We start from the raw sequence: 16,578 nt of genomic DNA, 5'->3' as shown, positions 1-16,578 counted from the left end.
CAAGAAAAAACAGAATGGTACTTCCTCTAGCAGGTAGATGTTGGTCTAGTGCAGGTCCACCCCAGTGATGTGTGTTTGTTTCTTTGGGCATTTACAGAGGTCAGTAAAGTTGTGCCATACGTGGTGAGACAAAGGAAATGGAGACGTTCAACTAGAGAAAGGTCACCTCTTCTAGGCATAAGGCTGCTCAGCTGAGCAGAATTAATGTTGTTCCAGCTGAAATTTTCTGATAATCTCTAATGAAATCTTGTGTTAATGTGTAGGCATTATTAGTCTTTAGAATTTTATAAACTTGACGTGCTTTTTTTTCAGCTACAGAAAATTGGAAAGCTTTCTACTCTTGAGGAGCACGAGAAAAGTCAGGCAGCGCCGTTCAACTGGGAATTACCTTAATTTCTGCCTAACGCTGCCTTCAAACCTCACTGCTGAGGACCTCTAGATGGAGCTCCGAGGCTAGGTTTTCATCAGGCTGGTCTTGAGATGGGAAACGAGCTTTCCCACCAGGCATCTCAGTCTCAGCTAGCGGTGACTACACTGGCAGCCAGCAGGGCAGAAGCAGGTCCCTGCTTCAGCAGCCAACCAGCAAGCCTGTGAGGCCTCCACCGTAAAGAGCTTTGTCCTTAGTTCTCAAAGCATAATTTCAGGTCCTTTTAGCAGCCAGCACAGGGATGCAATTGTCTGTGGGAGGTGATCCAGAATTTTCAAGCCAAGCTCATTTCACTGCCCACACTCTTGGTAATAAACTGAACAAGCAGTTCGACATGCTGGGCTGGATGTGTGTGCCCGCAGCGTTGGGCTCACCACGCATCCCACCCCACTTTCCCCTGGCTCTGGCTGAGAACAGAGTAAGTTCACGTGTATGATCTGCTTGGGTTGCTCTCCATTTCAGTGCTAGGAGGACTGATCTTGTGAAAAAAGACACAAAAGAGAGAGCCAGGGGACTAGTAATAGCACAAGGTCCTGCTCTGACTGTGTTTATCTTGGAGGAGCCATCTGACTTAGTAGGTGCTTTGTTTTTTCACTTGCAAAAAGTGGAAAATTCTTTGGCAGTCAGAGGGGCTCTGATGCTCAAGAAGTAATGCTTTGTGGAGTTATTGCACATTATTCCTGATTTCTCCATGACAGTCAGCCATATTGACTGCACCACTAATATAAACTAATAGGTCTCTTTTAGGACTTTTTCAGCTGGACTTAACGCAGCAAAGTACTGTCTAATCTCTAGTGTGGCAGCCTCTAGTAGCCTGACTATGCTCCCACTGAATGTAGAAGGAAAATTCAGCTGGGCTGAACAAATCAACAGCAGAAATTTAACAACACTTAAACCTGGGTCAGGCTTCTGAACATCTAAGGCATGGTCCTGTATATCTAAGAATGCATTATCCCTCTCTGGTTAGGCACTGAACAATTATAAGCCCACTCCTGTGAGCCATACTTCTGTATTTCCACTTGCCCAAATATTCTGAAGATAATCACTGAAGCAGGACTGCTCCTGCGAGCTAAGGACATCCCAGAAAAGTAAACCACAGGATCAAGACCAGGCTTCATTATCAGTACCTTTGCCTAACACAGCTCACGTTGATGCTTATTTCAAAAAGTTAAAATTAACAAGTATGCAATACAAAATTAAAATCCCATCTGATGTGCTAATAACAAAACATATAAATGTGGAGCAAGGTATAATGAATGCAATTCATTTCCTCACATGAAAGAATGACCTCCATAACTCACTGGAGACGCTGCCACTCATGAGTTATGGGTCATTCCTTTTCTGGTAAAAATAAATTTTACTGCACCATCATCTATAGCCATGTATTTTTTCTCTCGGTGTAAATTAAAAAAATGGGGAAATGTAATCCTCTATTTTCTTGCATCATGTTCAAAGCAGATATCCCCTTACTGTAACATTGTTTTAAATTAAATTGTTTTTATTAAGTGAAATGCATTCAATGACAAGACTTTTGATTAAAAACAATGTTGCATTTATATTTGAGGTATTGCTACTGTTAATAAACTCCTTAATCAACTTTCCCGCATTTGCAATACCAGTTGAATCACTGAATTTAATCAAAGCTTGTGTTATGCTAAAGAATATTTATTACAGCATAAATTCTATATTATAAAACTTCTGTTTTAAGTTGTTTTAACTTAGCCATTAATATTTTCTCTAGATTGAATCCTGTCAAATAGCATGTTGTCAGTTACAAACCTGTTTTAAAATCTCCTTTTTTAAAAAAAAGGAACCTTAATTATTTATTTAAGAAGAGTATTTAATTTTTTAAAAAAACCACTATTTTTTAGATAATTGCCTCTGCATGGGTAGCTGTTATTGAAACACCACTAGAAATCAGGAGAATCTCTTTCATAAAATTCAAGTTAGTCTGTACACTGGTGGATTTGAATTTAGATTTGAATGAGCATTTTTGAAATGATATTGCAGCAACTGACTGGGATTTCTGAGTGAACTGTAAGTTCCTACCATGTAAGGTTATTAAGTACTGCTGATATTCAGTGTCTTTGTATCACATTGATTGAAAATCAATGGAATTCAGGATTTCTTACTCACTGTTGCTGTTCAGCCTTGGCTTGGTTCTCCAATATAAATGTATTTTGTACCCCTTTGACAGAATTTCCTTTCACACTAACTAGATCATGTGGCTAATTAAGGAGTGTCATTGGAAACTGGCACAGTGGAAAGGCAGGTGTCAGGATTTTCCAGCTCAGCCAGTCATTTTTGCAGGCAATACTTCCCTTATGCTTCTGAAAAGTTAAAGAACCAAGTTGTTTCTGCCACGGGTAAGACAAACAGCAGTAGAGAGGTGGTGTCTCACAAAGCACCACTCACTCAAGCACCTCCTCCAGACAGGATTTGCTCAGGTTGCTTGATGATAGCAATAACAGGAGTGTTTCTTTTCTGACGTGAGCCAATTCAGGCAAGAAAACAGCTGTGTCAAATGTCCATGAGAAGTATTGTGGCAAAAATAGGTTTTTAGGATCTGCTCCCCTGATCATTCAGGCATATCTGGTCTGAGTTGCTCCTGCGATATTTCAATACATCAGTTTTCAAAATTGTCCCTAAATTCTAGTAAGCATATGCAGCAAAATATGCCATTTGAGATGTTTCCTCTTTAAATCACGGCTCTTCATTTCATGTGTCACTCTTAATAGATTTCTCAATAGTTCATAACAGTTCCACAGAGAATATTTTCACTGATGATTTTTATAGGTCTTCTGACTTAACATCTCGGCTATCTCTGACAGTAGGGATTGACAAAGATGGTCACCTCAGGATTGAAGAAATCTAAGTGCTTCTCTAAACAATTATTTAAAAATGGAATAATTTTGCTTTGTATTTCTCTGGTACAAAATTCCAGTTTCTGTCTTAGTGTATAGTTATTGGTGTTTGTTTTCAGCTCTTTCGCCTTTAGCGCCTTCTGGGTAGTGAAGAAATGGCACGATGGAAATGCAACAGAGAGATAATAACAGATCACTCCAAGGACATTATGTATTCTGCCAACCATCTAATAGATAGTAGGGAATACAGTATGACAATAACACATTTATCTTCTCCTTACTGAAACGTTCATGGTACCAAAACAAAGTTGACTGTTGTTCGATGGACTAACATTACTTATCCCTGTTGCTACTGATAGTTACAGCTGCTATTTTTTTTCTGCTTTCAGACTGCAGGATTTCAGGAGATTCTGACTGAAATTGAAATTTTAGCTTTGATTGTGGGATGCTTATGTCATGACCTTGACCACAGGGGAACCAACAATGCCTTCCAAGCCAAGTAAGTATTCTAATTCTTATTACTTTAATTTGTTTTTCTTCCACAGAAGAGCAAAAGGTGACCAGGATAAAGAATGAAGCCTTAATTTCAGGCCTCCTAGGCCAAGGCCAAGTATTCTTATTCTCCTATGTAGTAAGGGACTATCCATCTTTATCATTCTCTGTTCTTCTGAGTAATTGCTGGCTTGTCCTTTGTATCAGGCTGTTGAATTGGCACCATATTTTGAAACATGGTGCCAAAACTTGATGTTCTTCTCAGGCTGAGGTATTATTGGTTCTGGTATTCAATGACTGAAAATGTCCATCTGGCTGGAATGCATGACATTAAGAAAAACCTTGTTCAACTGTTAAGGAGAAAATAGATAAAATAATGCTTTCACATAAGTACAGGCAAGCATAAAGTAATTCCTAGTTTATGAAGTTGCCATCATGGTGGAGCTCTCATGCATATTTTCCACAGCAGGTGGCTGGAGTAGTGGCTTCAGCACATACCCATTGGTAGTGGAGCACACAGGGTCCTTCGTGTTTAGAAATGCCTCCTCCCTGGCCTGCCCCAATGTGCCAGAACACACAGAGCCTGTTTGGAGACATGCTGCAGTGGGCTGGGGTGGACTGGTTACCCTCTGCAACGGTCAGTACCCATCAGCACACAAAATTGGGTTTTGAAGGCAGATTCGTACATCACCTATGTGAAATCTTGCTCTCCAGGCCATTTTAAATTCTAAAAATTAATTTTATTCTATTCAAAGTGGTTAGGAGCCGATTCAGTAGCCCTGAATTATGTACATTTTCACTGTCCAGACTGCTGCCCTTAGACACACTGAGGTAGGAGCAGCTTCATGAAAGGTTTGAGGGTACTTCTTGCTGTGGCAGTAAGGGAACTCCCTTGGCCAAGATAAAATTCTTTCCCATTTCTACGTTCCCTGAGAACAGAGGGGGACAATAGGAAATGTCCCCAGCAACACCCTGACCAGGGTGTGAAATAAAGCTATTAAACACAAAGCCTCCTCAAAATCCCAGTTGTCTTCTTGACTCCCCAAATCCACTACAGTCAGAATACAAGACCTTGAGGCTCTCTTGTCCTGCAGATCCCAGAATGCATTTCCAGCTTTGTCTGTTCTGCATTACTGCTGATCCTCCAGTGTGATGGGAAAGTGGTCAAATGGTTGTCCAAAGATATTTGAAAGACAGGGTGATTTTGTCCTACCATTTGCAGAAATACTCTGCTGGGATATGTGTATGCACAGGCTGCTACATTTCTGGGGACAAGCTGCCTCAGTGAACATCACTCAAACTGATGTTTCTGATATTCACTAAGCTGCGATTTCCTGAGCTATTGGTGCTGCTGTACAGTCTCAATGAAGCAATGACACTGTCTGGATCTTCAATCACCACAGCAAGGAAAATCAATTGCAGTGCTCAGAAGACAGAGCTCGTGGTGCAAAGGTTACCAAGCACTACAAGATTTCTTTTTGCAGCTGAGTCTTGAAGAGAATCAAAAAAGATGAGACAAATGGGAAGGAAGCTCAACTGATTGATGTTTATGTTCCTAATTTACAGAAATGAGACCTAAGATTTACCTCCTGACTGTTCTAGGCTCTGATTAAGTTAACCACTTCTCCACTGTAACATTACACAACAATATCTCTTGCAGAGGTATGGCTGAGTTAAAGGTAAAGGTTTCAGCATTAGACTCCTATCACTAATACTTGCTGTTTGACAACAAAATACAAAGAGGAGGCTACCATTTTATGACTCCATAAAGAAATTGCTGAAGACATTTTAACAAGAGACAAACATTAGCACACAGGTATAAAACACCCCTGAAAACAGGAGCTGTAGTTTTCATAACAGCAGCTATGATTTATTCCTCTAATCTGACATAAATTTAAGCATCACATTTTCATATTTTATCTTCAGAGTTCAATACAGCTGTTCTAAGTGATGAAAGTTCAAGCGGTATATGGTGGAGGCAATATCACAGTTGTCTGAAATGGCTCTGTTATATATCTCAACACCACGTTCTCTAGGGATGATGTTTCCTGGACATCCCTCTCTCTAATATAGCTGCTCCTGATAATTAAATATCAGTATGGTGCAGTTTTATAGTATATGCTCCTAGGAGACTCTTTTTGTTTGTATCTGGCATAATCTCTTGTTCTCGTTTCTTTGGAAAGAAACTCATCTTGTCATTTTAGGCTGGGCCCCAGAAGTGAAGTAATGATGAAGAGTAACTATTCTGTCAATCCCCTCCCATTCTCTGTATCGCCCAGAGATTCACAATTTTATAATTGTATGCTGTAGATTTTTGTTCTTTAAACTCAGAAAACCCACCTGCTTTGTGCACTTTGGTTTTGACAACAAACATGATGAGAAAATACATTGTAAAGAGATGCTAAACTTTACTTTTATTTTCACTGCTCTCACTTAATGTCTTTTTGTTTACCTTAGTATTTGTTTAAGTGTATGATTTTACATACAGACAAAACCTCACGGTATTAGCAGTTGTTTTTATGTTGTTGTGTTTTGGGTTTTTTTTTTTAAGAGTTTCAAGGATGTTACTGTTTGTCTTTAGTGCACAGTGGGGCACCCATGCTGTTGCATTGCTGAGGCACTTTGAAAGTTGCATTACAAAATGCCATGTAGTTCCAGGAAAATCTTTGGTCAGCTGATGATATTTAGCAAGGAGTGGAACATAAATGTCTTGTATCTGGCTCTAAATTGGTAATTTGATCTTGTCAGCTGTCTTAAATGTGGTTGCTGAAATGGAGAGGGAGTGTGGCTACCTGCTTTTGTGACTATGTTGTCTCAGAAACCTGCTTTGTAAGCTGATGAGCAGTATTTGTTGACTCCCCATGTTCTGTTGCAGGAGCGGATCAGCCTTAGCTCAGCTCTACGGCACCTCTGCTACCTTGGAGCACCACCATTTCAATCACGCTGTCATGATTCTCCAAAGTGAGGTACAAAAGCATTCCTATTAATCTCACTGTAAGCTTGTGGGCAGTTTCAGCCAGTGAAAGGAAATACCACACATGGTACCTTTTTAATGCCTTCTCCTTGAGAAATTATTGGTTGCCACAAAGGTCACAACAAGCATCAAATTAAATAACTACAAATGCTGATCATAGAGCCTGGAGATTATATTTGTCTCCATCAGCTAGGGGCAAGGCAAACATATCCTAATCTTATTGTCAGCTTTTCTCAGTCTTCTTACATATATTCTGCTCACTGGTTTATAGGTAGGTTCTTACCGTTCCCCACAGGTACTGTATTCAGAGTATCGTGGTCACCCTTTACTGGACCAGTTTAAGTTCTTTGACAGTCTTTCTTTAATCAGTACTGTTATGATGCTTCTGCATAATTTTACTAAACTTTTTTTTTTTTTTAATTATCAGTAATACCCTGTCTCCCAAAGTGCACTAGTTGCTTTGCAGATACTTATAAAAACATAATTCTTGCCTAGAATATTTTATGTATTCCAGTACACAGCATGTTCTACCCCCAAGATATAGTAAATGTGAAGAGTAGAAAGATCCTTACAAAGCAATGGATGTATTTTTCTTAATTTACACAGATAGGTAGTTATAAAATGCCTTCAGTATATAGAAGAGGCCATATGCTGATCTGCAGTAACTTTTGAAAAGCATTTGTGAATGTCCCATGGTCACAGGCAAATGAACAGGTTGATGGCTTTACAGTGACACTGACACTAGTCATGGAACTGTGGCTTTAGCATTCAGGTTTTTAACATTATATTAAAAAGTAGACACAGGAAAGGAGATCACCAGCATGAGATTTAAACAGCTCTATCTGCTTAGCCTAGCCTCTAGAAGGTGATACTAGGAATTAAATGGCTCCTTATACTACCAAGGAAATGTATAAGAAGAAGCAGCATTTTAAAGTTAAACAGACTGCTTCAGAATAGGAAAAGTTTGGGGTTTTTTCTAAACCATTGAGACTGTTCAGCCTCTGGAACAAGCTTTCCTTGGAAGCGGTGATTTCTCTAGTGCCTGAAATCTTCATAATGACTAAATGTCTCCCCAGAGATAGGCTCAAGACATGGACACCTCTGTGAAAGCTTACAGCTCATGTCAGTCTAGATGCTTTTATTTATCTTTTCCAGCTTAAAACCCAATAAATCTGGGGGGAGAGGGGGAAAGTTACTTCTTTCATTATAATCTACACCAGCTTCTTTCAGAGATGTAAATATTACTTGAAATGCAAGACTTCCCCTTTCATCATTCAGGCAGCTTCTTCTCCAGGTCCTCATTTCTAGACCAGAAAATTAATCTTACAGGATTTTTATCCAATAGACACTATTTGTTAATGGAACACAACAGCCCTCAGTTTGGAATAAATGCAGATTTGGATCCTCCAATCTACTTAAAGATACACCAAGTTTCACCAGCTGAGCAGTTTGTCTCCTTTCTCAAATAAACTGAAATTAGACTATACCCCGTCCACTAATGTTGATATTCTAGTCTGTCTTTGGTATCTAGAAGGAAACCCAGTGTATTTGTATTATTTATTTAGATTTTTTATTATCTTGGACAAATGAGCTATTTATTCTTTATTCTTGACATGCTAACCTCAATATACATTATCTTGAGCTTTATAGTGACATGGTTTCCTGCACCATGAAACAAGTCAGAAAGACAACAAATACAGAACAACAGATAACTTGGTAAATTGCCCCTATTGTAAGAGCTGCATTTTTCCTGATAAATTTTGCTTTGTTTTCTTCTGAGTACTTTAGTTTAAAAATTGTTTTTCAAAAATAAGCTTTAGATTCTCAAATCCTTTTCAGTATTTGGCCAAAAATAAATAATGATTTTATAGTCACAGAGAAGGCTATATTTTATGCATGATAAGTTATTTTTTTAGGCCAACAATTAGCTGATCTATTAAAAAATACCATCTTTACCTGCAGACCTTATATTGTCTGTCCTCAGATCATCATGGTTATAGCAATCCTATTGCTGGAAAATTCTTGGGTTTAAGGGCATTTTAATCTTCCTAGGCAGCAGATGGCAGTGCATACTGAATGTGTTTATGACAGTGCTAAATGTCACCAAAGTAAGACTTTGCTTAGCAAGAACTTAATTTTTTCCATAGGTCATTAGGGAAGAAAAAAAAAACAAAAAAAGGGGGGTACTTTTATTTATGTTAATTTACTTATATTTGACTAATCTCACAAAGAACATTTAGAGTCATAGAGTAATTCTTAAGCTTATGTTTAGAACTCTCCATTAATTTTGTGTTATTTCAGTTTATCTCCTCTAGGATTTCATAGAGAAATCGTAGGATCTCTGTTCTCCTTAGTTTTCAGAAATTCAGTTACAAAAGGACCCTCCTGCTCTCAAATAGCAATATTAAATAATTGTTTCCTTTCCTTCTGGCCATGGAGCACCTTTCAAATTCTTAATTCATGATCCCAAAAAAGGAACCTATTTGGCCTACAAAGGGCATTTGAACTGCATAAAATTGTGGTTCTGTAGCCTGAGTGATGAATGCTTATATACACATAAGGCAACAGCAACACTGGCAGAGTGAGCAAATGAGCTGCTGTGAATGGAAGGCTGATTTAGTGCCTTCGATTGCTCTAACAGCAGCTTGTGTGCCTGCAAGAAGCAGCACAGATAAATCTATTAGGAGCAAAAATCAAAAGCTGCAATGCACAGCTCCCCAAAACATTTAATAAGAGGAAAGATTGAGATGTATCCATAGTTTTTGCCCATAAACTGAGTCTGTGCAGGGTCAGAGCAAAAAATAAATCTTTACTCAAGAGACTATAATTTCAGCAGAGTTTAGAAAAACATCCTAGTGGCTTGATTACAATTGTCAACTCTTCCACCCCCATGTAATCTCAGCAGTATTAAAATTATTATTTTGTCATAGTTTTGACATGAATTAGAAAAGGCATCTGTTATAGGGAAACAGCAGACTAACGAGTTAGAAAACCTTTTAAAAACCTATATTGATTGCTAGCCCTTTACCTCTTTTATCTCTTTCATTATAGGGTCACAACATCTTTGCTAACTTATCCTCTAAGGACTACAGTGACCTTATGCAGCTTCTAAAGCAATCAATATTGGCAACAGACCTCACTCTGTATTTTGAGTAAGTATTGGCATTTTTTTAATTTGACAAATGAAAATTCGAAGAACTTACTCTAATGACCTATTAAATACCAATAAGGATATATAATATGAGAAATTAGTGTTTAGCTGTGGTTGAAGAGATTTAGTCTAATACTTAGTATATCTTAGGCTAATAGGAATATCTCAAGTGTCCAAGTAAGTTTTGCTTTAATGTGTAACATGTTTGTATCAACAAAAAGCAAGTGAAATCCTAGGCTTATACTTCAAAGCAATCCCAGGAATCGCTTACAGCTCAGTCCTGGAATTCTTCTGTCCCTTTTGTGATCATTTCTTCAGGCATGCAGAAAATCAATGACATTTTAGAATTATTTTCCACCATTTCAGAGTTTCTAAACATGTATGCTAAGAAATATTGTATTTAGTTGCAGAGGTCATGAAAGCATATGCATTGTGTCTTTGAAGACAAAGCATCCCAATTTACATCACATGAGAACAGGTCTGAAAAAGCTTAACTTGAGAGAGAAATAGGATCTCTCTCATAAGGGTTTTTTAGTTTCTTTCTTTGCAAATCAAATCTCCAAGTAGACTTCTTAGTTGGTGCTAATCTGTATTTTTCAAATACTGTTAATTATTACCAAGTTCTTCCCAGGGGGAATATCTGTGTAGCTGGAGGAGTCCTGGTGTCACAGTCACTTCCACTTCTGAAATTCCCCTCTGGCACATGCCTGGGGCTGACTTACAGAGAGAAGTGCTGTTGGATGTGCAGTTTCACTGTACTGCCTTCTCAGCCTTGACAGTATTTCATCCTTAGGATTTTTTGTTTGTTGTCCTTTAACATCCTATCCTGTACAGTGCTGGGTAGCATTTAGTCTTATTTTTCTTAGGGTAGTATACCTGGATTCTGCCCTTCATTTGTGCTGATGGCTGGTACCAAACCAAGTTTCCAGAAAACTTCAGGTACATTGTATCTTTAGCTGTTAGTTGTCAAAATACTACCTGGGATGCTGCAACGTTTGCTTTGTAGTTTTTTCTCAGTATTACTGTGCCCAAGGGTTGTTTCTAAATGTACTGACAGTAGACATACTGATATTCTGTTTCCTGCAAGTCTGTTCTCAGAGTGTATTAAGAAAGGGTTTTAATAAATAGTTTTATTATAAATCACTTCTAAATGTTAGTTCATGAAGAGACTTCTGTTTATCAACATGAAAATCCTGAGCAGGACAAATAAACCTTTTTAAGCACACTCTTTTTGAAACCATCCGTTAGGATGCTTGTTACCTGGGAGGCTGGTATGACAGTGGACTTTTCTGACAGCTTCAAGTGAGATGCAAGGAACACACCAATGTGTCAGTATGAGTTCTCCTGTCTCACCATAAGTAACAACTACTGCAGAAATGTTTTGTGCTTTTAAGGATGAGTGACAGGGGCTGAGGGCAGCTGTCCTGGCATGGCCCCATGTGCTCCCCCTGGCAGAGTCAGAGGGGGTCTTGGGAGGGAACCCTGTTCAGACCCAGACATGATGGAGCTCTCTTCCCTGCCTGCCTTAGGTTGAAAAGCTACATAGTCAAGTTGTATTTCAGTTTAATACAGAGAAATAATGTCCAAAAAAGGATACCAGCTGAATTTCAAGATTATTTTTCCCTCCATGCATAATTGATTTTTATGTGCTACACGAATCAGAAAACTCATAACAAATGAGGCCTCTTTACTCATAAATCTGCAGATAAGTTATCTTTTCCTCTTGTGTTATTATAATTAATTAATCAGGTAGTTATGCTGCTTTACTTCTGTAAGTGTCCCTGGAAATGTTGATGACTTACACATCTTACAGCCACCATATGTGAACAGATGTTTACACACAAGTACATAAATGTTTTTTTCAGTTTGCTTCATCTCCCATATTTTTGTGAGGAAAGAAATTCTTGTATCAGTATACTATGAATGCCTAAACCTAATGATCACAAAGTCCAGCTAACAAAACAGAAATAAAACTCCAGGCAGGGCAAGACGTTATGACCTTCTAAAGGCAATACTTTTCTACAAACAAACAAACAGATTACTTTCAGTGAAGGATCAGATGGAAAATATACTTGATTTTAGTAGATAATTCTACATAATGATGCTTGTAAATAATACAACAAGCAAAAGCATGGAATCAAAATGAAGTTTCTGGAAATGCACTCAAATGATGTCTTGAGCCACTGGGCTGTAGAGCAACTGGATTTGCTAAAATATAGTGGAACAACTTTCCCTTCTAGGGAAAATACACCCAAAGTAAATGCTACTCAAAGACATTGCAAAATTGTTATAATTCTGTTTATTTCTGAAATCCTGGCATATTATGTTTGCTTAATAATAGCAAACCTCTTTGTTTTGGATACCATGCATAAGCAATCAGTAGGAAACACTAAACTGTTTCCTGATACATGGCTACTTCCTTCAGGTTGACTCCTTCCTACGCTAGAAACTCTCCCTGGAGTTGGACTACTGCTTCCACATCCATTTAAATTGATTACAAAGAAAATTTTTATTTTAAAGTTTTCAGCTTAACATAAGGCCTTGAGACTCACATTTTCAGTTACTGTTTATGGATCTCTATATTTTAAATTTGAATGTTTGAAGTTTCTGGGATGTAATCTCCCTGAGCTTTCAGCTTTAAACATTCTTGCCTGTTTTTTCTCTAGTAACATATGAATTGCCCAGAATATCCAATACTTCCAAATTAAATCATTACCAAATTTTACATAGTTAGACTGAAATCCAAAAGAACCAAAAATCCACCACTCACCATATAATAGAGTATGTGGTTGTGATGATCTGCTCAAGATTAGGCTGATTTAAGGTTTACATGCCAGCTACTTTCGGCCATTACAATTTTCATGGCTACAATAGTTATTTCCACTGGGGCCATGACGCTAGGACTTTGTGTGAGAGAGCAGATTTCTGTTTTCTGCATGCATGACTTTGCATTGTTGTGGTGAATTTTGTAATGTGCAACTATTTTTGTATCTTATTTCACAAAACAAAAGGGAGTAGGTATCATCATGTAGTCCTTGTATCTCCCTCTTCTAATTGCTACCTTGAAATCTATTACAGAAAGGCCTTATAGTAGGAGGGACCGGTCATATAAGGCATGACAGTCAGTGCTCAGAATAATGCAACATGCCTCACTTAAAATCCTGTCCACTGATCAAGGGCAACATTCCTTGTGCATCTGGAAGTGTGCTTCTCCTTGTGTGTAAAACCTGTACTGGCTAACATCAGGCTGTGTTTTCAATAATCACTGTTCAAGATTTTAGTCCAGTTGAAATAAATTTAGAAAATACAAGATCTAACTACATTCCCACTTGACAAAGAGGTAGCAGAGTCTCCTATGAGATGGGGCACTGGACTGTCACTCAGAAAATAGACATTTGCTTTCTAGCCTTGATGCTACTATGTTGTGTCATCCTGAGCAAGTTGCTTCATATTTTTATACCTCAACTTTCACTGTATCTGGGACAGTATCTCTTTCATATTATAGTCTGCGTGCAGCAAGAGATGCTTGGAGTCTCAGTACCATAAGAAATTACACACTATGACAAGTTAGAATTTGGTATTTAAAGGCACCAAACAAGTATTAACATATTGTGGCTCATGTTTTATCCATCTTTGAGGACACAGACAAGAAGATAGCATAGGATCCAAGCAAGAAGACCTAGTTTCTAGTCAATAAGAACTACTAACTCGAGACATCTGCCAGTCCTGTGTGTCATTGTTCTGTGTGCTGGAAACAAGAATTGCACATCTCTTAAAAACCCTCCAGGATCCAGAAGTAAAAATCATTTTTGCTAGGACAAGTAAAGAGATGTGTGTATATATTTCAGGAGTGTTTCTATTGTCTGTCTGTCCACTGCTGTAATTGAATATTTCATGCTTCCATGGAAGACTGAACATTTTGGTACCATTTATTTCCTTATCTGCAGAGACCATAAATACAATATTGCTTTTACTAGGCAACTCTGACATTGATAACAGACATTTATAGAACATGTTCGGAAATTAGTATGTTTCGCTTAAATGAACTGTCCGCGTAACGACTTTAACAGTAATACATGAGGTTCAATGATTTCTTATCACCCAGAAAACCGTGTTTCTACTGCAGTGCTGTCCTGGAAGTGTCTTGTTCCCTTCTCTGATAATCTGTTTTGTTGCAGGAGAAGGACCGAGTTTTTTGAACTTGTCAGTAAAGGTGGTTATGACTGGAATATAAAAAAACACCGAGAAGTATTTCGGTGAGCGCTATTATTTCTTGCTTTCTCGTTATTTCAAAGTGTAGCCGTATTTGTCTAAGGAATTCCATATATATGGAGTGAAGACTTAAGAGTAAAAGAGAAGGTAGCTTGTTTTAAAATGATAATCCATGATATGAAACAGATAGTATGATTCTAAACATTACCAAACGGCAGGGATGTAATCAGTGTGACCTCAATCTCTCCATTCCTGTTTCTGCATTCACACTCTATCTTGCTTTCTTCCCTTTCTCCCAGCCTCACCAGTTACCACTCAGCCCTTCTGCCGTTTCTCCAGAAAGCATCAATATTCTCCCTCAGGATGCAAAGACCTTCCCTCCTTCCTCTCAGCTGTTTTCTTTCACTGCCCATGCTTCTCTCTGCCCTGTTACTCCGTACCTGGGAATCTGTAGATACACAGTACTCTTCCAGCCCTCACAAATTATCTGAGCTTGCCTGCTATTGAAAACCTCAGACACTGTGGGTGGTTTGAGTACACCACACTTTTGAGATAATAAATGTGTGCATTTGCATATGCATGCCTGATTATGTCTCGTTTTATCTGAAATTTCATTAAAATTCTGTTTCCTTTTGGCCTTTTGACCAAAATATTAGCCATTTTCTATTTTCCATATCATTTCACCCATTCCTAATTTTAGATTCAGGCAATATATTTGATGCTTCATTTTAAGTGCCCTTGTTCTTCATTTAAACTTTCTTAGACTTTTATCTGCATCATGTACTGTACATAAACGCTTTCTACAGCTGAATGGTTTCTTTCTCCTAATGCATATAAAACATGGTTGTAGCTAGATATTAAACTACAGTGGAACAGTATAGCTCACAGTAAATCTTATATTTTTATTGTAGATGAGCAATAGAAACTGCTTAAACAGTGTCTGGGATGCCTCCTGTGATTACAGATTCTCTTACTATAGCCGTCACTTACAAATAGGCATATAAATTAATCCAGTTTGCAGGTGTTATTTTGTAATAATATCCTCGTGTCACGTGAAGCACACACTTTCTTTTCCATGTATTAATGTGAATGGTGTTAGAAGTATTGCAAAATTAGCAGTTACTCCCTTGCAGTGTAATTTCTTTTCTAGCGTACCATGCACAATACCAAAATTCATCGTCTGGCAACCTGCAACACATTAGGCTTCCTAGGCACAATTGTGATGTAAAAGCCATGCTGATGGCTGAGATTTCAAACATGTCATCCTTTTCTGGAGGAAAAGAAGGGTGCCTGGACTGATGTTTTATATATGTATTATTTACTTATGCATCCAGAGCAGAGTTGTTTAGAAATCCAACAAAGGTTGATTCAGCTTGTATTGTTCAATTCTGTTTTTCAGATCAATGCTAATGACAGCTTGTGACCTTGGAGCTGTGACCAAACCGTGGGAGATTTCAAGACAGGCAAGTCATGATTAATAGCAGGGCTGGGAGGAGGCGGGACTGGCAGGACAATATTCCCAGGGCCCTGACTTACAAGGGACCAAAACTGGAATCAATTTACAGCAGTATCAATGCTATAAAAAAATAGCAGGGGGTTTCTGCAAGAACTGGTTTATTGCATAATCTTTCCATGTACACATACTGGTGAGCAGCATGTAGGTACCTGAAGAGATCTGGCTTTACAACTTTGCCTCTCATTAATCTTTTAAATCCATATCAAAAAATGGGTGGATTAAACATAAAAAAAACCAAAAAGGCTAGCCACATGTAGTTGCGCTTGCTTGTTTTGTCCCAAGGTTTTCCTTGGCAGTGACAGAATCTTCCCTAAATCAAAAATACCAGCAGATGATCTGCAAACTTTGATTAAAATAAAATCTTCAGTATATATGATAAGAGAAATGCGTTCATTTGCTCAACACTGATGGAAAAAACTGCAAGTGGCCAGCCCTACCTTAAACCATGACAGTAATATAGGTCCTCTGTACTTAGAAACAAGTAAATAAAAATTCAGGTCTCTGTTGCTGAGTAGGCTCTTTAGAAATATACATAAAACCCGGGTCCAGCATTAGCAAACAATTACAATGTGAGAAAGCAACCTGTCCCAAAAGTCTTATCCTGTACCACATGAGTTTCCCTCTTCTAGGCATCTTTCCTTACTCAGTATTCGTCCTTAATATTTCCTGTATCTATGCTAGTAATTCCGTGCCCTTTACCGAGGTCCAGAACAAGCCAGTAGAAGGCAGGCTGTGTAGGGTTTTGAAGGAATATACAGCATCAAGAAGCAAATAGGAAATACATCAGTGCAACTAAGTGTGGCTAAACACCTGGAGAAAGTCTGATTGACTTAACAGCAAAGTGATGTTTAAAAAGGTAGGGTGAAAAAGAGAAGCTGGACTGGAGAACTAGTGAGGCAGGAGCAGCCAGATTTCTTGGAGGACAAGGAAGTAGCAGAAGCT

The 16,578-nt window shown here is 38.3% G+C and overlaps 1 protein-coding gene across 1 annotated transcript in view; it reads left to right on the top strand.

Annotated features, from left to right (window-relative positions):
* The window catches only part of PDE11A (phosphodiesterase 11A), a 126,647-nt gene that overhangs the window by 92,472 nt on the left and 17,597 nt on the right, over positions 1-16,578 (top strand). Inside the window, exons 13-17 of the mRNA XM_051622801.1 lie at positions 3,681-3,790; positions 6,659-6,749; positions 9,809-9,909; positions 14,087-14,164; positions 15,520-15,587. Coding sequence (XP_051478761.1) covers positions 3,681-3,790; positions 6,659-6,749; positions 9,809-9,909; positions 14,087-14,164; positions 15,520-15,587 — 448 coding nt within the window. The remainder of the gene's footprint in view (positions 1-3,680; positions 3,791-6,658; positions 6,750-9,808; positions 9,910-14,086; positions 14,165-15,519; positions 15,588-16,578) is intronic.

Source organism: Apus apus, chromosome 6 (assembly GCF_020740795.1).
Source record: "Apus apus isolate bApuApu2 chromosome 6, bApuApu2.pri.cur, whole genome shotgun sequence".
In the NCBI taxonomy this organism is placed as follows: domain Eukaryota; kingdom Metazoa; phylum Chordata; class Aves; order Apodiformes; family Apodidae; genus Apus; species Apus apus.
The sequence above is the reverse complement of the archived record's forward strand: the minus strand, read 5'-3'. Positions and strand labels throughout refer to the sequence as shown.